At 36.9% G+C, this 26,994-nt stretch overlaps 1 protein-coding gene and 2 long non-coding RNA genes across 3 annotated transcripts; 2 read left to right on the top strand and 1 right to left on the bottom strand.

Annotated features, from left to right (window-relative positions):
- The first annotated feature begins 344 nt into the window (after positions 1–344).
- Positions 345–1,293, top strand: LOC108947957 (uncharacterized). Its single transcript, XR_001972567.3, has 3 exons — positions 345–657; positions 751–813; positions 986–1,293. It is a non-coding gene; the product is annotated as an uncharacterized lncRNA (long non-coding RNA).
- Positions 1,294–4,489: 3,196 nt separating this feature from the next.
- LOC138910031 (uncharacterized) lies at positions 4,490–5,110 on the top strand. The gene has a single exon (XM_070201250.1). The coding sequence runs from the start codon at positions 4,490–4,492 to the stop codon at positions 5,108–5,110; it is 621 nt and encodes a 206-aa protein (XP_070057351.1).
- Positions 5,111–20,936: 15,826 nt separating this feature from the next.
- Positions 20,937–21,476, bottom strand: LOC138910649 (uncharacterized). The gene is made up of 3 exons (XR_011415789.1): positions 21,326–21,476; positions 21,166–21,228; positions 20,937–20,991 (listed from the first exon to the last, which is right to left on the bottom strand). It is a non-coding gene; the product is annotated as an uncharacterized lncRNA (long non-coding RNA).
- Between the last annotated feature and the right edge of the window lie 5,518 nt (positions 21,477–26,994).

Here is a 26,994-nt window from a genome sequence, read left to right as displayed (position 1 = left end):
ACCTCTCGAAAGTCAAAACCAACTACACGCAAGTCATAATGCATAATATGAAGTTTCTCAAAGTATCAAACGCCGAACGAAGTGCTAAAATTCAAAATGAGTGTTCGGGTCGTTACAATTTATTACTACTAGCATGTGTAAGGGAATTTTTTTAAAAAAAATAGTCACTAGATATAGCTCATTCTGTGCATGGAATCTAAGCAAGTGACAATTGGTCTCAAAATTTTAAAAACCTATACAATACTTGGATTTTTTAGCTTATTGATAAATAATACCCCATATTCAAGATAAGATACATTTTAAATAACCGTCTGAGTTTCATCATTCATGACCTTGCTTCTTACCAAAGTTGCAATTTTAATACTTTGACCAAATATAGAACTTTTGATATTTTTGTTACAGTTGGAACTAAATCAGATTTAGTAAAGTTGGAAACAACTTAATTACTAAAGGAAAACAGAGACCCTGGGGTTCCATTCGTCTCCTATATAAACTCATGTTTTTTATCATTCTCTCATCCATCAGTTCTCAAGTTGCAGCTATACATGAAGAGAGCTCACAACGATGATGATGAAGATGAGGATGTTGGAATTCAATTCCAACGACATGAATCCTGTAAAAGGATTCATCCAAATTGAATCAATGAGTCACCAAATTGTAAGATCTTTACTTCATTGCCTTTTCCTTAATTGATATGTTATATCCATTTGTTCTTTAATATCTAACCCTTGTAAACGTTGATGTGCATAGGTTATGGAGCCATGGTGCTTGTGTGGGCTCTTTTTTGCACAGCAGTTGCTGCCAAAGACCATGGTATATATCGAAATGAACATAAATTTGTTTCTTAAAGTAACACATTAACTAAAATTGATATACACTAACCGTTCTCATTTAATTTAAGCGTCTCATTTAATGGAAATTATGTTGATTGAATTTAAGAGTGAAACTAAATCTTCTAAATTTAACTCTTTCCTTTTATTTTCAGATCCATAATGTGCATGGCTTTGTATCCATAGTCACATAGAAATGACTAACAGGGACTTAGCTGGATCGTGACAAGTGTTGAAAGAATGTGGGTCTTTTAGGGTAATTTTTGGTGATGCCATTGCTGAAAAAATACAACTGGAAAATATCTTGTATGATGTATCTCTATTTTTGTGGTTGTCTCACAGCCTTTATGTACCTAAAAAGGGATTCTATATACAACTAGTGATTACATACATACTTTTATTAATACGTTCCTATATGTAAAAACTCTTGGTTTCGAAAGAGAATTGTGTCTTGAATTTTTGTTTTGCTAGCATTAGAAATTATAACAATAGCATGGATACATAAATGACATTGATTCACATCTCATACTTAGATACGTGAATCCAAGATCTACGATTAATGGGTTTAGAATGAATATAATTTTATTAATTATAAGAATACATTTTAAATATTTTTCTGCATATACATACATATTTTGAGGAAAAAACGATCGATTAGACATATAAATACATATATCAGGTAAAAACGATGGGCTCAATTGAACCTATAAAACCCTAAATCTGCTATGATCATATCGAAGAAGCACTAAGTGCCGATCACAACCCTATAGTTTTGATTTGTGACAGTTTCATTCTAACATTTGCTTTATTACAATTGTTTGTAATTAAATTCTTGAATTAATTAGATAATCAATATAGTTGTCAATTATATTTTACGATTCACTACTCAAAGGTATTCTTACTAGTCTATGCAAGTATCAGAATATTTAAGGATATGAGTATTAATGTTCACAATTAAAAGTCATATTTAGAATCATTATGTTAGATTATTCCGGTAACTTTTACCTTGTTGGTGAAGGTTTGATTCCCACTTTGTAATCTCAGGCCCTATTTTCTCTTTCCCTCCTCCCGCACGTATAATAAAACATAAAATAGGAAAAATAAGTGGGACTATAACATATTCAGTAATAAAAATTTAGGTGTTAAGGGCTCGCTCACTTGGTAAGCTTCCTGCCATCTACAATTGAAATGGAGGGTTTAAACTCTATTAGTAGCGTAGTACTCCCCTTCCTCTTTTTTACTCCCCTACTCCGATGTAATTAAAAAAATATAAAATAAAAAGTGACAAAGACTTCGTTTCCAAGTTCACTATGTTTATTTTATTTTAGCGGGTTGATGACTAGCTCAAATAGTGAGCTTCTTGCCATCCACATTTGAAGTGGAGGGTTTAAACCCTATTAGTAACGTAGTATTCCCCTTCACCTTTTCCCTCCACCGATATAATAAAGATTTTTTCTTAAAAAAGTGACAACGACTTCGTTTCCAAGTTCACTCTTTTTACTTTATTTTCTGTGTTGTCTTTTCCTTTTTTTTGGGACATGGATGGGGTACGGGACTAAACAATACTTACGAATGTTGAGATTCAATTACATAAGATTAAATAAGATTCAGTTTCAGCCTTTAATCGCACTCTGATATTTTATTAAAGCAGAATTTGCTAAAGTTGGCAACAACTTACCAAAGAAAAACAAAGCCCAAGAGTCCAATTCATGAGGCCCTCTTTGGTCCTGTGTATGATTTAAAAAGATCCAATTCGTAATCTGAAAATTAAATTCAAAAATTCAAAAAATATGAATTTCAGTTTGAATTTCGGGTTTGTCCAAAATATGCATGCCTTAATGAGCAATGACAATTGAGGATTGACGAAAAACGAATGTTGTAACTAAAAACTAAATTTTAATGACAGTTAGTGAAGTTAATGCTGTGTTTCTGGTCATTGAATATATGTATGCGACATTGCCTAAGAAAACATGGAAATGCCTTAAGGATAGTTATTTGAAAGTATCTAAACTTTGTCGTGACATTTCTGCTTCTAGTTTCACACTTCTAACGAGAAAGTAATTTACCTCATCTCAAATATATAGAGAAACTCTTCTTAATAAAGGGCAAGAAAATAATGATGATCAACATAATCTTTAATTCGGGGACATTTCGGGAGTTCAATTTTTTCTCTGTTTCATAAGGTAACAAGCTGAAAAAGTCATTTTAGAATTGAACTCCTCTGATGATCTTATTATAAAATCTAACATAAACATTTAAGATAATTCCTAATAATAACAGAAAAACTCATCCTAGTCAACTTGCAGCCTTTAACTGTTTTAGGGATTTTAGCATTTAAGTCAAACATAAGGCACAAAAAATCTTCATTTCATGAAATTGTTGTCTTTGTTAATTCACATGGAATAGTTATTTGAAAGTATCTCCTCTCGTTTAATTCCCTTCCAAATCTTTCCATCCAAATAGTATATGGGAGGAAATTCGTCTCTTAATTCCCGTTTGGTTTGTTAGTCTGCTAACTAAAGCCATATTTTTCTAAATTTTGTAACAACTTACTAATTGTTTTCCTAAGTTTAACAACATACCATTAACAGCTTACTATACTTTTTCATTTTAGTAATTATGAGACAAAGAAAGAAATTAAAGAACCCTTGACTGCTCCCTCCTATATAAACTACTCATTCTTAACAATCTTTCATCTTCAACACAATTTAAGTGGTTGTTAGATGAAGAGAACTCACAACAATAATGAGAAGGAGGATGTCAATTACGATGAAGTCTCGTGAACTTTACTGATACAACTGGCGTAAAGTGATCAACAAACATTCGTGAAATTTATCTGATGGACTTGATGAAACTGATGATGCGTGACTAAAAGGTCGAGATAATCAACGATGAAATGTAAGATGTGTATTCTACAAATAAAATGATATAGAAGCTACAAAACTACCCTCACATCTTGCATTTTATTGTTGATCATCTCCACTTTGTAGTCACTCATCATTAGTTTCATCAAGCTCATCGGGTTAATTTTGTGAGTATTGATTGAACTTTACTCGTTGTATCAGTAAAGTCCATAAAATTACTTTTTGTAGTGTTAAGTCACTAAATTTACCCATTGTATAAGTAAATAAAGTCATAGAACTATTTCTTTTATCATTAAAGTTTGTTGAGATTATTTAATAGTTAGCCACATTGTACTCACATTACATTTACATAGGCTATTTCTGTATAGGCTATTTCTGTAAATATTTAGGCTATAAGTGTAATAAGGTGTTAGAGTCGGTGTATGTGTATAAGGTATTGTACAGATATTTTGTAAGTAAGAAAAATTCATTTCTCGCTGCTTCAATCTGTTTCTCGAAGCTTCCCGGTGTGGATGTTTTTCCCTTTTCTCCATTGGAGCTCAATCTGAGCTCGAATACATCACTCATCCTCAATATTTTATCATGGTATCAGAGCCTAGGCTCCGATTCTCTCTTCAGTCACTCAATTTCCTCATTCATTTCTTTTGAAATTACCGATACGACTCAATTAGAGCAAGAGTTGCAGAAAGATATTACTTCCACTAATTTTGACTGTTGTTTGATCGCAATTCGATTCGCACACTTTGATTCATGGCATGAGACAAAGAAACTTTGAATTTGTCTAGTCCTTTATACATGCATCCGTCAGAGAACGGCGGAACGATGCTGGTGCCGGTGGCTTTCGACGGTACCGGTTATAAATCCTGGAGGAGAGGAGTACTTAGGGCGTTATCACTGAAGAACAAGGTAGGATTTATCACAGGAAATGTTAAGAAACCAAATGTGGGTCATGCCACTTTTGATCAATGGGAACGATGCGACGATATGGTCACTTCGTGGATTCTCAACTCATTGTCGAAAGATTTGGCTGATAGTCTGCAATACATTAGGGATGCGAAGGAATTATGGCAGGAATTGGAAGATAGATATGACCAAACCAACGGTGCTAAGTTGTATCAGCTTCATAAGGAAATTAGTGATTTAAGCCAAGGAACTTTTAACATCACTGGCTACTACACTAAAATGAAGAAGTTTTGGAAAGAACTTAATACCCTAAATGCACACGCTCAACGCAATTGCATCTGTACCCATGGAGCTAAGGCAAACATGCACAAGGCAGAACAGGATAGAAGATTAATTCAGTTCCTAATGGGGTTGAATGAGGTATACACTGTGGGGAGAGGCAGTACTTTGATGATGAATCCACTACCTAGCATTGCACAAGCATTTTTCATACTCATTCAAGAGGAAAAATAGAGGGAAGTTAAGCCACACAATCAATTTGTGATGGAGTCTGTATCTCTTAATGCAAGTGCTGGAAACAACAATTTTAAGACCAATTATAGTACAAATGGATACAATACTAGGAACAATGCAAATAGAGAAGGATAGTCGTCGAACAAGCATCGTCTGTTTTGTGAGTATTATAAGAAGCCAGGACACAGTAAAGATAAGTGTTTCAAACTGTACGGGTACCCTTATAGTTCAAAGTATCCCAGTTACAGCAACAACAATACAGGGAAGAGAGTTGCATCAAATATGTTTGGAATACCAAATGAAGGACCTAATGTTTCAGAAATCGAAGGAGGTCCTCATGAACAGGGAAGAATTATGCAGCATCTAACTCAAGAACAATGTGGACAGCTTCTCAACATTTTGGAAAAATATCAAATAGGAAATACAATGGAGAAGCTAGGAGACATGAACTTGACTGGAGGAGCTGTAAACTTTGGAGGTATTGTTGCTTGTTCTTCTTCTATTGAGCATAGTAATCAGTTGCATGAATGATCTAAATCAGATGTTGACTCGTGGATCCTTAATTCCGGGGCCACAAACCATATGACCTATAATAAGATATTACTGTGCAATATCAAAACCTTAGTATACCCTTACCTAGTCTCACTGCCCAATGGGTACAAAGTGAAGGCGACACTTATTGGTGATGTGATTCTTAGTCCAAAGTTTGTTTTAAGAAAAGTACTTTATATGCCCAGTTTCAAGTTTAACTTGATTTATGTTCATTCCGTAACTGTCCAACTAGACTGCATAGTTGTATTTACAAAATTCTCCTGTTTTCTTCTACAGGGCCCTTCACTGAAGAGGCCACTGGAGATTGGTGAAGTCAAGAACATCCTTTACTTTCATTGCTCAAATTCATGCAAAAGTAACTTAGTTTTACCTTCTGCACTTGACACTATTGTTTCAGCACATAGTTCTCACACTGCACCTTGTGCATCCACTACTACTTCCACACACAATAGAAATAAAGTGCACTCCATTGTAGGAACTACTGTTTCATGCAATAACAATGAGTGTCCTGATTCAAATGCCTCTTCTTATCTTTCTTCGAAAACCCATGAACTTTGTAGTTCTGTTCCAAATGCATCTATTTCTGAGAAATATAGTATAGATATTTTGTGGCATAATAGATTGGGCCATGTGTCTTTTGTCAAAATGAGGGGCATCTCAGCCATCCCAACTACCTTTGGCCAAAAACAACCATTTTTCTGCCTTGTCTGCCCAATGGCTAAGGCAAAGCAGATCCCCCTTACCGCAAAGTACCACAAATACGCTTAAAGCCTTTGAGCTATTACATGTAGACCTCTGGGTTCCCTATCATATTCCAACTCATGATGGCTATAAGTATTTCATTACCCTTGTAGATGATTACAGCAGGTCTACATGGACATACCTTCTAACTTGCAAAAGCAATGCTTTGTATCTCATCAAAGTTTTTGCTGCCATGGTAAAGAATCAATTTCAAACTACCATTAAGACAGTTAGAACAGATAATGGTCTGAAGTTTGTTAATGCTGCCAGCACCATATTTTTCAAAAGTAAAGAAATCATACATCAAAAGACTTGCTCTTATACACCTCAATAAAATGGCATAGTAGAAAGAAAATACAAATGCCTCCTTGAAACAGGTAGAGCATTGTTGTATCAATCCAAATTGCCTTTACAATATTGGGGTGAATGCATCCTCACCTCAACTTATCTAATAAACAGACTGACATTATCCTCTATCAATAACAAGTGTCCATATGAACTACTCTACCAGAAAAAACCACTTTATTCACATCTTAGAAGCTTTGACTGTCTTTGCTTCCCACTCACTCTCAAAACACACAAAAACAAATTTGAGCCTAGATCAACCCCACATATTTTTATGGGATACCCCTTTGGGAAAAAAGGTTACAAGGTATTAAATCTTGCCACAAAAAGAATATATATTTCTAGAGATGTATTGTTTCATGAAAATATTTTTCCATTTAGTTTAAAACCAAATTCTAATGATCTGTTCTCTAACTTTGATGTTTCCTCCTTCCCATTACCTCAAATGCATCTGAATGTAGAAAATCACACTCCAATTGACTCTAGCTCAGATGATTCTATTACATCTCCTATTGCATTACCTCACTGTCACAATATGGTGTCACCAACACTTGTATCAGGACATTATAACACTGGAAGTGATCAGGATACAGTTGAACCTAGTATCCCATCTGTAGAACTTCAGAATCAAAACACCCCACAAAATACTACTAGCTCATCTGATTCTAACCAAAGTACCCTATCTCCAGAAAATATCAGACCACCTACAGTTCATTAACTTCCCACCTACCTACAGGATTATGTGTATACACTCCCAAATCAACCTGTCAACATTTCATCTCAAGATGAACAAAGCACATCTTCTCTTTCCTTTAATACTTTTATTCCTGATATGCAACCCATTGACTTTAGAGCCTTGGCCACTGATAGTCAACATTTGATAAAGAATGTGTCACTAGACTATGAACCTGTCTCATATAAAGAAGCAGCTATTATACCTGTATGGCAAGCAGCAATGACCCAAGAATTTGAGGCATTGTATGCCAATAACACCTGGGATTTAGTGCAACTTCCAGTTGAAAAAAGGGTCATAGGCTACAAATAGGTGTATAAAATAAAGCACAGGGCATATAGGAGTGTAGAGAGGTTCAAAGCTAGGTTGGTAGTTAAAGGTTACACTCAATAAGCTGGAGTAGATTACACTGAGATCTTTTCACCTGTTGTGAAAATGACAACAGTGAGGACTCTGATTGGGGTATCAATTAAGAAGGGATGGGAAATGTTTCAATAAGATGTGAATAATGCATTCCTCCATGGTGACTTACATGAGGAAGTATATATGGAGGCACCACCAAGCTTACTTGTAGAACAATCTGGAATGGTATGCAAGTTGAACAAATCTTTGTATGGATTGAAACAAGCTAGTAGACAGTGGTATGCCAAATTGACAGAAGCTCTATGTTCTAGAGGTTACACACATTTTATGTTTGACTACTCCTTGTTCTATAAAGGTAAATGGAATTCAATAACTTTTGTGGTTGTGTATGTAGATGATGTTATTATTACAGGGGATCACTTAGAAGAAATTACCAGTTTAAAGAAGTTCCTACATGAAACTTTCAGAATAAAAGATCTGGGAGACTCCATTATTTCCTAGGGTTGGAGATACTTTATAAAGGGGATGGATTTGTGATTACACAGAGGAAATTCACTCAAGACCTTCTTAAGGAGTTTGATTGTATAGGATGCTCTGTTGTGACTTCACCTCTTGATCCAACAGTAAAGTTAAAAGCAGGAGAAGGGATATTACTTCCAGATCCTAGTCACTATAGGAAACTAATTGGGAAAATGAACTTTCTTACAAGAACTAGGCCTGATATAGCTTATATTGTTCAACACTTGAGTCAATACATGCTAAGTCCTAAAGATAGTCACCTAAAAGCAGCAGTACATGTGTTGAGGTACTTGAAAGGAAATTTATCTCTAGGCATCTTTCTGTCCAACAGTAGAGATTACAGAGTAAGAGCCTTTTGTAACTCTAATTAGGCTGCTTGCCCTTAAAGTAGGAAGTATGTCAGTGGTTACATAGTATTTCTTAGTGACAGCCACATCAGTTGGAAATCCAAGAAACAATCTACCATTTCCTTGTCATCAGCAGAAGCTGAGTATAAAGCAGTGAGAAAAGTAGTTGGGGAACTGGTCTGGCTTGTACGTCTACTTGAAGAACTCACAGTACCTCTTTCTCTACCCATACTTGTCCTTTGTGATAGCCAAGCAGCATTTCACATTGCAAAGAATCCAATCTTCTATGAGCGGACCAAACACATAGAAGTGGACTGTCATTTTGTAAGAGACAAGCTTCAAGATGGCCTGATTTCACTACATTACGTTCCTACTCAAGAACAGCTCGCAGACATCTTTACTAAGTCCTTGCCAGGCAACAAACATACTCTTTTACTTGGCAAGTTGGTTGTGGGTTCCCCACCTCCAACTTGAGGGAGGGTATTGAGATTATTTAATAATTAGCCACATTGTACTCACTTTACATTTACATAGGCTATTTCTGTATATGCTATTTCTGTATGGGCTATTTCTGTAAATATTTAGGCTATAAGTGTAATAAGGTGTTAGAGTCGGTGTATGTGTATAAGTGTATTGTACAGATATTTTGTAAGTAAGAAAAATTCATTTCTCGCTGCTTCAATCTGTTTCTCGAAGCATCCCGGTGTGGATGTTTTTCCCTTTCCTCCATTGGAGCTCAATCTGAGCTCGAATACATCACTGATCCTCAATATTTTGTCAAAGTTACTGATCTATCTTTGGCGTTTGCTAGGGGAACAACATATTCTGATTATTTCCTCTCTTTTTTTCTTTTTTTCATCTTTTGCTTTTACCTATTGAAATGATAATGATGCATAACAATTGGATGGCTTATTTAAATATCATACGAATTATCTATACTTAGATAATGAGACATTTTAGTGGCTGGTCCATAGTGAAGATGAAGATGTTGTAATATGATTCATCATGAATCATTTGTATGAAGTCGCTAATATTGACTCAATGATTCACCATTTTAAACTGGAGGATCTTCTCGTCATTGCTTTTTCTTTTATTTGATGATGTTCTATATCAAGTTCTATTGACATGATCTTCAGTCCATAAATTAAAGAATCACAAAATAGGAAAAGCAAAAAAAGATACTATCATGATGTGGCAATTGTTTTTGTGTCTCTTGATGGACTGAATCTTACTACTTAAAGATACTATTCATTGCTTAAGTTTTTTGTTTCCTCTCTCACAGTTTCTGGCTTTACGGTGTATATGCTAACGCCTGCTTCACTATAGATACTGATCCTAAGTCATTGTTTTCTAATGGAAATGAAATTAAATTCTCAAATATTGCTGTTAAAGTTCGTTCAGTGAACACCTATTCTTTAAGTGCGGGCCACGAACCTATCATTTTAGATCGTGACATCGAAGATTTTCTCAGTATATAATCGAAGAGGAGAATATATACAATGACAATTGATTCCAATATTTTTAAATAATATTATATATCTTCTTTCAATTTTCACCGATTAATTTGATGGTTCCAAATAGATTAATGTTACCGATAATCTATTAATTGACAAACGTAATGAAAGGGTTAAGATGTGCATATGAAGAAGACAGTTCGAATCAAATCCACTGATGAATCCAGCTTTAGATTTCATCAAAATTAGATCAATGATGTTCCAACATGCGTGGTCTATATGCTTCTTCTTTTTTTAAATTATATATATATATATATATATATATATATATATATATATATATATATATATCACGGCCCAAAAATCACATAGTCGCGATGACACCGAACCCAACCCGGTAGTTAAGCCAAACAACAGTCAGCACAACTCAAATAAAAATGATAAGAATCAATAAGTGAAATAACTAAATTTCTATAGAATAACCCACGGATGGTACAAGTCATGAGCCACTAAGACTTAGATTTATAAAGCCGATATGAAAATAAATACAATGTCTGTTTGGAATATTCATAAACAGATAACAAATCTAAAGCTACCAAGGACAAGTGATTGTTATATCCGGAAAGTAGGTAATTCTTCAATGTTATCTTCCGCCATCCACAGCAACTCAGCTTCAAGATCTGCACGCAAGGTGCAGAAGTGTAGTATGAGCATAACCTACTCCATGTACTCATCAAGTATCATAACTAACCTTGGCGAGGTAATAGAAGTAAGAATTATAAATGATACTAGCTAATCACCTGTACAGTTCATAATTCCAACAAATACAGATCAATAATATGATCATGTCATAAATAACAGATAAAAATATATTGGTGCATACAATAACTTAACGTATTTTGCTAAGTTAACCATCCATCATATAAAGAAGATATGCAAATATCTCACTTAAACAACCAAGAAAATTGCAAGTAGAAAAGAAATGTAATAATCAGATCAAACACTCACCAGTCTTTCCTCAAAGATACCATAACCGAACCAAATCACTGATCAGCTTTTCCCATATCGCGTATACACCATCAAGGGAGAAACATGAGAGAGTGAACCTAGGAGGATGGATCCATATCCACACGCTGCACGGATAACTCACGTACTGCACGGACAACTCACGTGCTAATAATATATCAACCGCACAGATAACTCATGTGCTGCAGACAACTCACATGCTAATAACAATAGTATCTCGGATCCACATGACGTGGTCACGTGCTCATAATCACAATCCGTAAGACATGGTCACGTGCTAAAAATCACAATCTGCACGGTGTGTTTATGTGCTCAAAATCATAATCGGCACAACGTGGTCACGTGCTCATAACCACAATCCGCATGGCGTTGTCACGTGCTCGTAATCACAATCCATTATCAACCCTTAATCACAAGCATGATAAATATTCCATCAGCCAGAAACTTCCATTTAACCCCTATCTAAGAGAAAATCATATGTCACGACCCAAAACCTAACTAGCCGTGATGGCACCTAACCCAACCTGCTAGGTAATCTAATTAACAACTATCCAATTCAAATGAAATTTACTGAGAGAAATAATGAAAATATAACGGAATATTTATACAAAAAATTTCCATGGGCTGGTAGTACAAGTCATGAGCCACTAAGACTTAGATTTTTACAAAACTGAATTGAAATAGCTACAACATCTATTTGAAATGTAAATGAACAGAATCTGAATCTAATGCTACCAAGGACAAGTGATAGCCATAACTGGAACACAGGTACATCTTCAAATCCAGCTCCCGTCATATATATCAACATTAACATCCAACATCTGCACGCAGGGTGCATAAGTGTAGTATGAGTTCAACCGGTCCCGTATACTCAATAAGTTACAAACCTAACCTTAGGTTGAAAGTAGTGACGAGCTGGGACAAGGGTCAGAGTTCAACTACAATAACCAGCAACAGTTCATAACAACATAATATCAATGGTACAAGAAATAACTCAGAGATATGATGCTCAGTTCCTTCACAATTATAGAAAATAGGCATGGTTTACAAGTATAATAGTAAATCCCAAATCTTTCACCGGAAACACTAAAAATATTAGTAAGTTTGAAAAACTGTGATTTTCCCAAAAAATTCCAACGATAGTTAAGAAGTCTCATTATCAGATGGCATGAGGTAAGTACATCTCTATGCCTACATGTCAATGTGCACGTGAAATCATGAATGTCACCAAAATCGCGTAGTATGAGGAAATGCATCTATATGCATGTATGTTAAGTATGCATGTCAAATGCAATGCATCATAGTAATGAACTCATGTACTCACACTCTTAGAGTGCTCAATCCCACTGTCTCACACTTTCCACTCATCATGCTCAATCACTCGACACACTCAGTCACTCAGCATTGAAAAGGGTAAATCCAGCCCAAATAAATCAATAACAATTGTGCTCACTATGGGTGTGCAAACTCTGGAGGGGCAGATCTAGACCAAACGCTATAATAAGCTAATGATGACATGAATCAATAATACATGCTACGGCGAGCAACCTGATCAACAACACGGACAACTAACGTGCTATAGTATCAATATCTGGATCCGCACGGACAACTAACGTACTGCACGGATAACTCACGTGCTATAATATCAATATCTGGATCCGCACGGACAACTCACGTACTATAGTATCAATATCTGGATTTGCACGGATGCTATAGTATCAATATCCTCACAATCAGGCCCTCGGCCTCACTCAGTCATCAATCTCTCCAGTCTCTCGGCTCATAATGTCATGAAAATCAGCCCAAACTGATGATGTGATGTATCAATAAATAGTATCAGAGACTGCGATATGTTATGCGAAGGAATGCATATGACTGAGTATCTAAATGCAATGTAAACAAATAACTCAACAATAGAGATGACCTCAGTGGGTCTCAATAGTACCAGCATATAGCCTAAACATGATTTCTAGCGTAAATTACAGCTCAAGTTCTCTAACACCTAGAGTACAGTAAAAATGTTCAGATAAGATAGCTACAAAGTTCCATGGAATTGACTAAAACACAATTAACACGGTGCACGCCCACACGCCCGTCACCTAGCATGCGCATCACCTCAACATCAATCACATAACACGTAATTCGGGATTTCATACCCTCGCCACTAAGTTTAGAAGTGTTACTTACCTCGAACAAGCCAAATCCAATACAGAGTAAGCCAAAAGAAGCTCCAAATATGCCATCCCGCGCGTACTAACCTCCGAACGGCTCGAAACTAGCCAAAAGTAACTCGAATACATCAAATAATGCCTAAGGAAACAATTTCAAAAGATAAAGGTCGAATTTTTAATCAAAAGCCCAAAATCAATCCAAAGGTCAAACCCAGGCCGCACCTTGGAACCCGACAAAACTCATAAAATCCGATAACCCATTCAATTATGAGTCCAACCATACTAGTTTCACTCAAATCTTACTCTGAATCGACGTTCAAATCTCGAAAATTCACTCTATGAAACTTTAGGTAAAAACCCCCAATTTCTCTTTTAAAATCGTCAACTAAAAGCCAAAAACGAGGATAGATTCATGAAATATAAACAAAATCGTGTTAAGAATGCTTACCCCAATTCGTGTGGTGAAATTCCTCCTCAAAGGCGCCTAAAACTGAGCTCCAAGTCTCAAAAATAAGGATAAAACAACCAACCCTCGAAAATATAGGTTCTGCCCAGCATTGTTAACATCTGCGAATAAAATAGCCGCTTCTGCGACGTCGCTTTCGCGACCACAAACGTGCTTCTGTGAAAACCCAATGAAATTCGCCCATCGCACCTGCAGAAATATACCCGCTTTTGCGCATGCGCAGGTGTGACAGCAGCTTCCGTTCCTGCGACGCCCTTCGCTTCTTCGACACCTACCGCCGCATTTGCGATATTGCGGGTGCGGAACAAATTCTGCTTCTGCGGCCTTTACGCCCAGCTTCCCCTTTTCACTTCTGCGAAGGAAATCCCCGCTTGTGTGAAGTTGCTTCTGCGATCAATTTTCCGCAGATGCGGCCACACCAGAACCAGCAGCCTTAGCCAAATGCAACATGCGACAAAATGGTCTAAACCTCGTCTGAAACTCACCCGAGCCCCTCGGGACCCCGTTCAAATATATCAACAAGTCCCATAACATAACACGGACCTAGCCGAGGCCTCAAATTATAAATAACAACATCTAAATGATGAATCACACATCAATTCAAACTTAAAGAACTTTGAACTTTCAACTTCCAAAACTCGCGCCGAAACATATCAAATCTACCCGAAACGAACTCAAATTTTGCACACAAGTCCCAAATGACATAATGAAGATATTCTAATTACCTGAACCACAATCCGAATCTGATATCCTCAAAGTCAACTCTCGGTCAAACTTATGAACTTTCCAAAACCTTCAAATTTTCAACTTTCACCAATTAGTGTCGAAACCTTCTAGGAATATCCAAATGCAAATCCGGGCATACGCCCGAGTCCATAATCATCATCCGGACTTAACAAACCCATTAAAACTCCGTTCCGGGGTCAAATTCCCAAAAGTCAAACTTGGTCAGCTCTTCTAACTTAAAGCTTCAACAATGAAATTCATTCTTCCAAATAAGTTCCGAAACACCTAAAAACCAACACTGATAACTCACACAAATCATAATACATCATACAGAGCTTTGCATGCTCTCAAACTACCAAGCGAAGTGCAAATGCTCAAAACGACCGGTCGGGTCGTTACATCACAACACGCAACATACTCCTCATGCCTGTCGAAAATATTTGTCCCAAGTCATGGTCAAGATTATCGAGAACTCTTGGAAACCCATTAGCACAAAACCAAGCCATCAAAACTAAATCTCTCTAACTCAACCAAGTTACACATGCCGCTAAAGCCCAAGACTATTACCACAAAACACTTGTAGAGTCTTACCATACCAAAGGAATCGATTATTTCTACTACTATGTTAATTCAATCTACTACCAAGTTGTCCCATTTCTTAGAGTTCCTCCCGATTTGCCTTTAAGTTAACACTTCTCCCAGATAGTACACTACGATCCTTAACCCCAAGCTCCCACAAGAGATCCTAGCATGAAACCATGTCGTCCTAAGGTCTATAAGCTACTGTCCCTCTTAAGCACCCAATAGTACCGCAACCGAGATGCCTACTCTAAAGAGACCTTTTGTGAATATGAAGTTGTTCCTCTAACCTCTCTAATACTGAAATGCAGAATCACTAATGATATAGAACTACCATAAGTCTCGGCACCATCCAATGCAAATCCAGATCTTAGCCATATACAAATCCGGGGAACCCTCAAATACCACATGTGAATCTTGAAATCATTAGAACCTTCTCGAGAGGCATCCACTATGCTCTAATTTCCGATGCACCACCAAAATGAGCCGAGCAACTTGTGCCCCATTAGCACACAAACGTTGAAAGAAGTAACCCCCACCTTAAGAAACCGAGTGAATCCCTTCTCCTTGCACACAACGTCCACCACAAATAACAAACCTGAATTAATCCGTGATTTTCATATATCCATAAATTGTAAATCATGTGTCCAAAAATTTCCTTACTCGAATCATCCTTGAAATCAACCTCTCCAAGTCATAATCGATCCATAAATATTCCATAGACCAAAACTAATATAACACATGACCATGCAATCTGATCATCGATAACAGACTCCCCCACGTGGCTCGAGGCCATAGAACATAACCTCCAATAACCCACATTACCCTTACTCCATATCTGCCATAATCTTGCACTGTAATTCAACTAAATCCTTCATACGCTCATGTAGCACCGACCATAAAATACCTCAAATATTCCGTTAAGCACATATCCATCCTCATGACAGTCGTGCAAACTTTTTCAAGTGATACGAACTCAAATTGCATCACATGCATTCCACTAGGTTGAAAGAAAACTATTCACAGAAACATCATAAGGATCACACATCCGTAGACCACCCCGCAGGAGCTAACCCACCCGCTTAGCCTCAAACTGGCATCTCTCTACGCCCTATCATGGTTACAACCACAATGCAATCATTTAATCTTCCCGGGTCTAAACTCGTCAACAAAACATAAAAATCTACTTCATTCCACAACTGAACAACATGAAAGATCCCTCAATACGCTCATAACTCGAGACTGTATAACACATCAAGACAAAAATCAAGCATCCATAGTCCTTTCGTATACCAAGAAAAAGTTTTTGTGTCACATCCAAACCACTTAAGCATAGTCCTCACTCATATAACACTCATCATATAACTATCCAACCACTCACTGAGCCATCAATCCCACTCCTAGGAAGACTACCGGACATATAAGTCCAAGAGCACATACTCACACAACTGAAACCACCGAGCCCAAGCTGCAGTCTGAACTTAGCCTCAAGTCCTCCAGACTGACCTATCTCCACAATACAGATAATACATATCGCACCTCATCTAAGTCATTGATGCACATTTGATACCTAGTGCTCAACATAACATACAAATGGATGGAAGAAAATCAAAGATATATGCTTCAAGCTAAATTGAGGTTGCACGATAAAAGATGGGAAGTATCCTAGATGCCTTGTAGCCTCTCGAAGATAGGTATGGCCGTCATCATACCGATCCACAAGATTCTACTAGATATTTGCTCTTTACTCGTAAAACCTATGAACCTAGAGCTTTGATACCAACTTGTCATGACACAAAAATTACCTAGTCATGATGGCACCTACCCCAACCCGCTAGGTAAGCCAAACAACAGTCAACACAATTCAAATGAGAATGATAAGAATTAATAAGTGAAATAACTAAATTTACATACAATAACCCACAGATTGGTAGTACGAGTCACGAGCCACTAAGACATAGATTTACAAAGCTGGTACAAAAATAAATGCAGCATCTTTTTGGAATATACATAAACAGATTATAAATCTAAAGCTACCTAGGACAAGTGGTAGCTATATCCGGGAAGCAGGTACATCTTCAATGCCAGCTTTATAATTCCAACAAGTACAAAACAATAATATGATCAATTAATGAATCACAAATAAAACCACCTTGGTGCACACAATAACTTATCGTACTCCGCTTAGTCAACCATCTAGCATATAAACAACATAGTCAAATAACTCACATAAACAATCAAGCAAATTTCAGGTAAAGATGAAATGCAATAACCAAATCAAACACTGGCTAGTCTTTCCTCAGAGATACCATAACTGAACCAAACCATTGATCAACTTTTCTCATACCGCGTGTACACCATCAAGAGATAAACATGAAAGGGTGACCCTAGGGGGATAGATCCATATCCACATGCTGCACGGACAACTCACGTGTTGCACAGAGAACTCACGCGCCAATAATACATCAACCGCATAGACAACTCACGTGCTAATAATAATAATATCTTGGATCTGCACGGCGTGGTCACGTGCTCATTATCACAATCTGCACGGTGTGGTCACGTGCTAAAAATTACAATCCGCACGGCGTGGTCACGTGCTTAAAATAATAATCCACATGGCATAGTCATATGCTCATAATCACAATCCGCACAACGTAGTCTTGTACTACCAATCCTATTCATATCACACAGAAAGCAGATTACAAGAATACATGTACATGATCAATGAATATCAAATTTCATACTCCTTGACTGGTATAAGTGACATGCTAAGGTGTATGAATGTTCAAAATATGCTATCATAGCTCAAATCAGGCAAAAATATCACGAAAGTAGCAATTATTCGGTTCAATCAACAGATTAACCTCTAGGTAACCTCAAACATGGTTCAAATAGCTCAAAACGGGGGTATAAATATAAGAACCATCACAATATGACTTTTAGAAATTAATCCAAGGCGTATTATAGCCTAAACACTACCTCGAGCATATATAATACCCCATTGCACGCACATGGGCTCAATCCCACACATGTGAGCCTCCCATAGCAAGTAGCTATCACAAATAACTCAGGCAACAAGTGCCTCAATCAAGTTTAGGTAAGATACTTACCTCAAGCAAGCCAAATCTAAAAGCGCCATCCCACACGAATCGACCTCCGAACGGCTCGAAACTAGCTAAAAGCAACTCAAAAATATCAAATAATGCCATAGGAACCAAACCCAAGCAATAAAGGTCGAATCTTTAATCAAATTTTTAAAGTCGATCATAAGGTCAACACGGGCCCGCATACCAAAAATAAAAAAACTCATAAATTTCGATAATTTATTTGAATACGAGTCCAACCATACTAGTTTCATCCAAATCCGACTCTGAATCGATGTTCAAAACCCAATTATTCACTTTAGAAAATTATTGCTAAAACCCCCAATTTCTCTTTTAAATTCATTAATCAAATGCCAAAATCAAAGATGGAATCATGTAAAATAATTAAATCCGAGTAAAAAGTACTTACCCCAATCCAAATCGTGAAAATCTCCTCCAAAATCGCCCAAATCCGAGCTCCCAAACGCAAAATATGGTAAAATGAGTAAAACCTTCGAGTATGATATCTCATATGCACTGACCAGCAGTACCCTACGCGATCGCGGTTGTACCCTCGCGATCGCAAAGCAAAAGTCAACCCTGCCTCCAAAAATCTTTTCGCGAACGCGACCAGCATCCTGCAAACGTGAAGGCCATCTGGCCTCACACCATCACGAACGCAAGCTCCAGTCGCGAATGCGCAAGTCTGATGCTCGACCTCTTCCATCACTCCGCGAACGCGGTCCCCAAATCGCGAATGTGATTCATAAACTCACGTCTGCCATATTTCTGCTCCACGAATGCTGAAGCTTGACCGCGAACGCTATGCTCATCAGACACACCAGAAAAACCAGCAATACAACACAATAAAAAATGATCCGAAACTCACCCAAGCCCCTCGGGACCCCATACGAACATACCAATAAGTCCTAAACATAACTCAGACCTACTCGAGGCCTCAAATCCCACAAAATAACATCAAAATCACGAATCACTCCTCAATTAAAGCTTAATGAACCATTTCAAACTTACGCCGAACACATCTAAAAAACTCGAAGTCACCTCAAATTTTGCACACAAGTTCCAAATGACATAGCTAACCTATTCTAACTCCGAGAACAATAATCCGAACTTGATAACATCGAAGTCAACCCCCGGTCAAATCTATGAACTTTTCAAACCTTCAAATTGCCAACATTTACCAATTAGAGTCAAACCCTTCTAGAAACATCCAAATGCAAATTCGGGCATACGCCTAAGTCCAAAATCACAATCCGAAGCTAATCGAATCATAAAACTTTTCGATCCGAGGTCAAATACACAAATATCAAACTTGGTCAATTCTTCCAACTTAAAGCTTCAAAAATGAGAATCGTTCTTCCAAATTAATTCTGAACCACTCAAAAACTAAAACTGACCATACACGCAAGTCATAATACATTATATGAAGCTACTCACGACCTCAAACCACATAGCAGAAATACAAATGCTCAAAACGATCAGTCGGATCGTTACAATGTATGCTTCTATTTCATTTCGTGGAATATTAGTAATATCAATAGTGCATGATGAAATTGTTAATGTGTTGTGTTCAAACAAGGAAATCAGAAAAGCAGCAAGTTACAACAGAAATGTAAAAATATTTTGAGCCCATAAATTTCTCATGTGTACTTAAGGAATTTAATCCCTTTACTGTTGCCCAAGGTATTCAGATTAATTCCTCCCTAGGATAGAACAAGAAATTATTTTGTAATAGCGGCACTTCAAATTTCAGAACTTCAGTCAACTCAAATGACAGAGCAGATCACGCTTGACACTTATGTTTAATTTGGAGAAAAAATGCGGAGAAGACGGGAGAAATTTCAAAACTTTCAATGTGTAAAAAATGAGGTCAAGCCTATGAATTTATAGAGGATGAAAGGGTGAGATGGAGAAGTACAATCCAAAAGGTGCCTCCTCTATTTTCCATTCACGCCCTTAAACAATCCAACATAAATCAACGTCTTCCAAGTCTGTATGATATTTTTCATATGATTCGTTCTTCCGTTTCATACTTCTATTTCAACCTTATCGGCTTATCTTTAAAGGGCAGCTAGGTGCATGAAGTATTTCTGTAACGATCCGACCGATCATTTTATGTATTTGTACCTTGTTCCCCTATTTGATATTTCTCGTATGTTTGTTTGTTTGTTGTTTTGTGACTTGGGATGGTTTTGCTTCCGGATGGTTGAGATGAATTTGGGACACTTGGTCTCATTTTGGAAGCTTAAGTTATAAGAGTTGACCAAGGTTTGACTTTTGAGTAAACATCCTTGGATTGGTGATTTGATAGTTATAATAGGTTCGTATGGTAATTTTGAACTTAGGCGTGTATTCGGATTTAGATTTGGAGATTTCTAGAAGAGTTTGAGCCTATTTGTCGAAAGTTGGCAATTCGAAGAATTATAGAGTTCTTAAGTTTGACCGATAGTTGACTTTCAAATACCAAGCTTTTTTAGAATAAATTAATAAAGTCAGCATGTAATCACTAGCTGTATATAGAATCCCTTTTTTGGGTTACATAAAAGTTGAGACAAGCATAACAATAGAGATACAAGACATTTTCCAATTGTTTTTTCAGCAATGGCATCAGCAAACATTATCCTTAAAGACCCACATTCTTTCCACACATGATAGATAGATAACTTTTCACCCAAGACTTGTCACAGTCCAGCTAAGTCCCTGTTACTCATGGCTATGTGACTATAGCTACAAAACCATGCACATTATGGATCTGAAAATAGAAGGAAAGAGTTAAATTTAGAAGATCTAGTTTCACTCTTAACTTCAATCAACATAACTTCCATTAAATGAGACGTTTAAATATAATGAGAACGGTTGGTGTATATCACTTTTAGTTAATGTGTTACTTTAAGAAAACAACTTATGTTCATTTTTAGATATATACCATTATCTTTGGCAGCAACTGCTGTGCAAAAAAGAGCCCATACAAATACCGTGGCTTCATAACCTAAGCACATAAACGTTTACAAGGGTTAGATATTAAAAAACAAATGGATATAACATATCAATTAAGGAAAAGGCAATTAATGAAGTAAAGATCTTACTATTTGGTGACTCATTGATTCAATTTGGATAAACCCTTTTACAAGATTCATCTCGTCGGAATTGAATTCCAACATCTTCATCTCCATCGTCATCATTGTCAGCTTTCTTCATGTATAGCTGCAGCTTGAGAACTGATAGATGAGAAAATGATAAAAAGCATGAGTTTATATAGGAGATGAATGGAACCCAGGGTCGCTATTTTCCTTTAGTAATTAAGTTGTTACCAAGTTTACTAAATCTGATTTTCTCCAGCTGTAATAAAATATCAAGAGTTCTCCATTTGGTCAAAATGTTAAAATTTGCAATTTTGGTAAGAGGAAAAGGCCATGAATGATGAAACTCAGACAATTATTTAAAATGTAAGTCACCTTGAATATGGGGTATCTATTATTAATAGGAACAAGTGTCAAGAAGAAAATGCCATATGGCAATTTTAAGACAATATTAGTTAAGTTAGGTAAAATTAGTTTATTTTTAAAATTTGAATTTCAAAATAATAAAATATCTATGTTTTTTTTAAAGGAAAGAGTAATTTTCAAAATAAAATTATATTCTTAAACCTACGCATAATATAACTCCTCCACGTGCGCCTTTGACCTAAAACATATCAATATCTACAGATTCGACTTTCATTCCCGAGATGCTCTGCCAGTGCAAACTCAAACTGCTTAGTTAAAAACCATTTTGCTCTTTTTAACAGAAGTCGATCTTTTTTTGAAATCCCACTTTCCATCAGTGCAAATCATCAAACCACTTCATCTTTCATCCAGTTTCTTTCGAAAAAAGCATACTAATCCAACTTAACTGATCCTTCTCCATGGAGTATAAAAAAACCCCTTTCTAGACTAAACAAATGCAATATACATAATCAGAGACGGCGCAAAAAAACCTCAGTTACCAAAGGTTTGTTCTTTGATTTCTATTACTATCTCTTAAATAATTTTTATGTATTTTTGATATGCAAGCATATAACTATAAGACCATTAGACTAAATCTCTGATCTTCTTTGTATATAAATGGGGGAAGAAGATAATTTTGGTGATAATGGTATATAAAATTCAGGTATAAGTTGCATTCGCTATGGTGAATGATCTCCTATAAAAGAGTAGAAAAAAGTATTCTAATAAACTACGCTTCTAATAGGACTTGATCACATGAAGTTTTTTGGAGAAGTTCAACATTAATCGATATTATTAAGATCGCGTCGCAAAGTCTTGCAAGGTGGAGAAGGGAGTGAAACTATAGTATAGAAAATAATTTTTATATATTTCTAAACACTTATAAAATCATATGTTACAAGAACTTTGAACTGTAATTTTTTTTTATGATTTAATCTTTTAATTATAAATGTTTGAATGTTATCACCGAAAGATGAATGGGTATGTGTTAATTTTTGTTTCACATATTAAAAATAGTTCTTTTTTGTTTCTGTGTCGCTGCTGCTGCTATTTCTACTAAATTTTATTTTATTGATGAAACTGTTTTCTTTCTTATTCACTTTGATTTACCTTCCTCCTTTCAATGGGAAATTCCGGAGTTGAGAGAATATTAAGCAAATTGTTACCTTCATTTTCTTGTGCTTAATATATTAAAAAAAAAAGAAAAAAAAACCATTTTTAGTTTTTTGGGATAAATAGGATCCATAACAGAATTAGTCTATAGATTATTAAAAGTAATTTTTCCTATATGTATTATTACTTCTATAACCTGACTTAAAATAACATACAAATCAATCTCTTCTACAGACAAAGTTGAACCTTCTGAAAACAAAAACTATTCAGTCAAAAGTGAAGAAATATTTCCTCCTTTGTCTGATATAATAAATGGTGAGTGACAATATCATCGATTTACTATATTTATAATTATGCTATTAGAACTTACTTTACCATAATTTATTCTTATTAGAATGTTTGGCTAAGTTGATTAATAGTTAGTTTCATTTTGTCAATTGAAACTTGTGTGCAAAGTTTAGTTGTGATCCGGAATGCCTAAGTGTGATTCAGACAATTCGGCGAAGTTTGAAGGTGGAAAGTTAAGAGAATAATTTCGACCTTTGATATGTGGTTTTGATGTTAATTATAGTGTTTGAGCCTTTTGACAAGTTTGAATTAGGTATATGGATTTATTGTTATGATTGGATGAGATTCCGAGAGGCTCGGGTGTATATCGGATAGAGTTCGGACCATTTTGGGAATTGAGGGCATAACTGGTTTTGGTGCATCGCACCTGCGAGAATGGTTGCACAGATGCGGAGTCGCATCTGCGGTGCATTGTGCGCAGAAGCGGATGTTGGTCAATCTGGGAATGTCGCGGGCAGGAATTGGTGGACGCATCTGCGAAGGATGCGTGCATGGGGAATCTTGCTTATATTCCATTTGGAGAGAGATTGTTAGCATTGGATGTTCAGGCTTTGGCGAATCAGTTTGTGAGGTTGGATATTTCGGAGCCTAGTCGGGTTCTTGCTTGCGTAGTTTCACGGTATTCTTTGTTCGTGCGCATCATGGCGTATTAGTATGATGATTCCCACTTGCTTGTCCTGAAGGACACGGTGCAACACGGTGGTGCTAAAGAGGTTATTATTAGAGATGATGGGATATTGAGGATGTAGGGTCGTATTTGTATTCCAAATGTGGATAGGTTGCGAGGATTGATACTTGAGGAGGCTCATAGTTCATGGTATTTCATTCATTCGGGTGTCGTGAAGGTGTATCAAGATATCACTATTGGTAGAGGAAGATGAAGAAAGATATTGTTGAGTATGTTGCTTGATGTTTGAACTGTTAGCAGGTAAAGTACGCACATCAGAGACCTGGTGGTTTGCTTCAAAGCCTTGATATTCGAGAGTGGAAGTGAGAGCGTATCATGATGGCTTTTGTAGTTGGACTTCCAAGGAACTTGAGGAAATATGATACAATATGGGTTATTGTGGACAGACTGACCAAGTCTGTACATTTCATTCCAGTTGTGACTACCTGCTCTTCAGAGCAGCTGGCTCGGATTTACATTCGTGAGATTGTTCGCCTTCATGGTGTGCCTGTGTCTATTATCTCATATTGAGGCACTTAGACCATATCACATTTTTGGAGGGAAGTGCAACGAGATTTGGGCATTAAGGTCGAGTTGAGTACAACATTTCATCCCCAGACTATCACGATATGGAATCCCAACCTTGGGGTCGTAATGGCGCTTAACATCTACTTACTAGGCAAGCCGGCGTGAAGAGCTTTGTGAACTTATCCAATCTCATCAATCCCTCAGAAGACATCGCGGACCTCTCCCAGGTCTGTGCAGCAACAACATGCTAAACTACCCCAACTGGCTGGACTATTGGAGTCTGATAAATGGGGGCCATCTGCTCCAGAGTGTGAGTAGTGGGAGTCTTTGCTTCTCCCCCAGCCTGAGAGACGGTTGGTGCCACCGAAAAAGCCCCGGTCTGGGCCACACGCTCCATCGGGCCCACTAAACAGACTAGAGCGTCCTGAAGCACGAAAGTGGCTATAAATCCCTTCGGGACCTGAGCTGGTCCGATTGGTGCAGTCTGAGCTGGGATCTCCTCCTCATGATCAATCTGAGGCTCCACTGTGAGTGCTGCTGTTCGAGCTCTAGGCTGAGCTCTGCCTCTGTCTCGGTCTCTGGCTCGACCTCGGCCTCGACCTCTACCCCTGGTAGTGGCTGCAACAGGGGGTGCCAACTCTAGTCCGGCTATAGATGATGTGCATGTTCTCACCATCTGCGAGAGAACAAGAATGGAATGATTCAAACATCAATGATAGAATACAATCATACGATATGGAAAGAAAGAGGTGAAATATTTCCTAAAACTCCATAGCCTCTAGAAGATAAGTATTGACATCTCCGTACCGATTCTCCAGACTCTACTAAGCTTGCTCATGGCTCGTGAGACCTAAGGAACCTAGTGCGCTGATACCAACTTGTCACAACCCGAAATCCCAACTTCGGGGTCGTGATGACGCCTAACATCCACTTGCTAGGCAAGCCGACGTGAAATAAGTAATTAATCAATTTTATTAGTTAAAGACAAAATAATAATATTCAATGAGAAATAAATATCAAATCTAACACAATGCGAATATAAACCACGTGATGCTAACTACTCCCAGAAATCCGGAGTCACGAGTCCACGAGCAGATAGAAGTCAACAAACATAGTCTGAAATAAATACAATTGTTCGAAAGAGATAAACAGTAAAGATAGGAAATGGAAGGGGACTTCAAGGTCTGCGAACGCTAGTAGATCTACCTCAATTTTCCGAAGTGAATGTGATCCGAGCCAACGCACCTCAAGCACTGTTGGGACTAATACCACTATCTACACAAAAAGTGCAGAAGTGTAGTATGAGTACAACTGACCCAATATGCTCCATAAGTGTCGAGCCTAACCTCGACGAGGTAGTGACGAGGCTATGACAAGACACCTACGTAAAATCCTGTACAAGTATATACAAAGTAACAAAATAACAAGAAGAACGATAGAATATTAACTAGAAGGAGACATGCGAAGGGGGAAAATATCATAAAAACGGCAAGTACGAAATCATGAAATAACATCTTCCGAATTAAGAAACAGTATAACCAAGCAAATCATAAAACCAGAAATCAAATAAACAGTGATATGAAAATGGCACAATATCTCCCTTCATGCTTTTACTCTCGTCCTCATCATGTAATATCATGAATATAACGGAATCACCCTTCGTGCTTTTATTCACCGCACGTCATCACCCTTTCACGCTTTTACTCTTAAATCTCTCAATATGTGATAATGAATGCAAATAAGGCACGACAACACCTTTCGCCCTTTTCTCTCTTTCTCACCAAACAATTATATAAATCCGAATAATAAAAACAAGGCGAGGAATAATTTCACTTCAAATATGGTGCCATGATATCAAATTTTAACTTCCAAAATATTCAACATCATTAAAATAAACAATAAATAAGAAATGAATAATAAAAAGAAGTAATAATCTAACCTAAGCATGGATAACATAATTAAAGAAATAATATAATACAAAGAAATAATTTCCACCCGTATGCTTTAACCCAATGATAGCGCATAGGTACTCGTCACCTCACATATACGTTGTCCCCATACATAAAATATATAGCAAATAGACCAACAAGTCATAATCCCTCAAGTCAAGGTTAACCACGACACTAGCCTCACTTCGTAACCAAATCAATGCTCAACCGTGGATTTTTCTCTAAAATTAGCTTCCAAACCAATCAAGTCTAACCAAATATAGTTCAAATAAATAAAAATAAGCTTTTGGAACTACCCATGAGTGAAAAAGATTCAATCTTTAATGATTTTTGAAAAAGTCAGCCCCAGGCCCACCTGGTCAAAACCCGAGATCGGACCAAAATCTAATTACTCATTCACCTCTGAGCCCGATTATGTGATTTATTTCGAAATCCGACCTCAATTTGAGGTCTAAATCTCAATTTCTCAAAATTCTCAATTTTGACCTAAATCCCTAATTTCTACCTTGAAAAAGAATAGATTAAAGGTTAAAATTAATGGGTGTTTATGGAAATGTAAGGAAACAAGTTAAAATCTACTAACCTATGAAGTTGGGACGAAAAGCCTCTAGGCCGAGCTCAAACATGAAAATGGTGAGAAATGGGAAGAATCCTGATTTTTGGAC

Source organism: Nicotiana tomentosiformis, chromosome 4 (genome assembly GCF_000390325.3).
Source record: "Nicotiana tomentosiformis chromosome 4, ASM39032v3, whole genome shotgun sequence".
NCBI lineage: Eukaryota > Viridiplantae > Streptophyta > Magnoliopsida > Solanales > Solanaceae > Nicotiana > Nicotiana tomentosiformis.
Note: the sequence above shows the minus strand (reverse complement) of the source record. Positions and strands in the feature narration are given on the sequence as shown.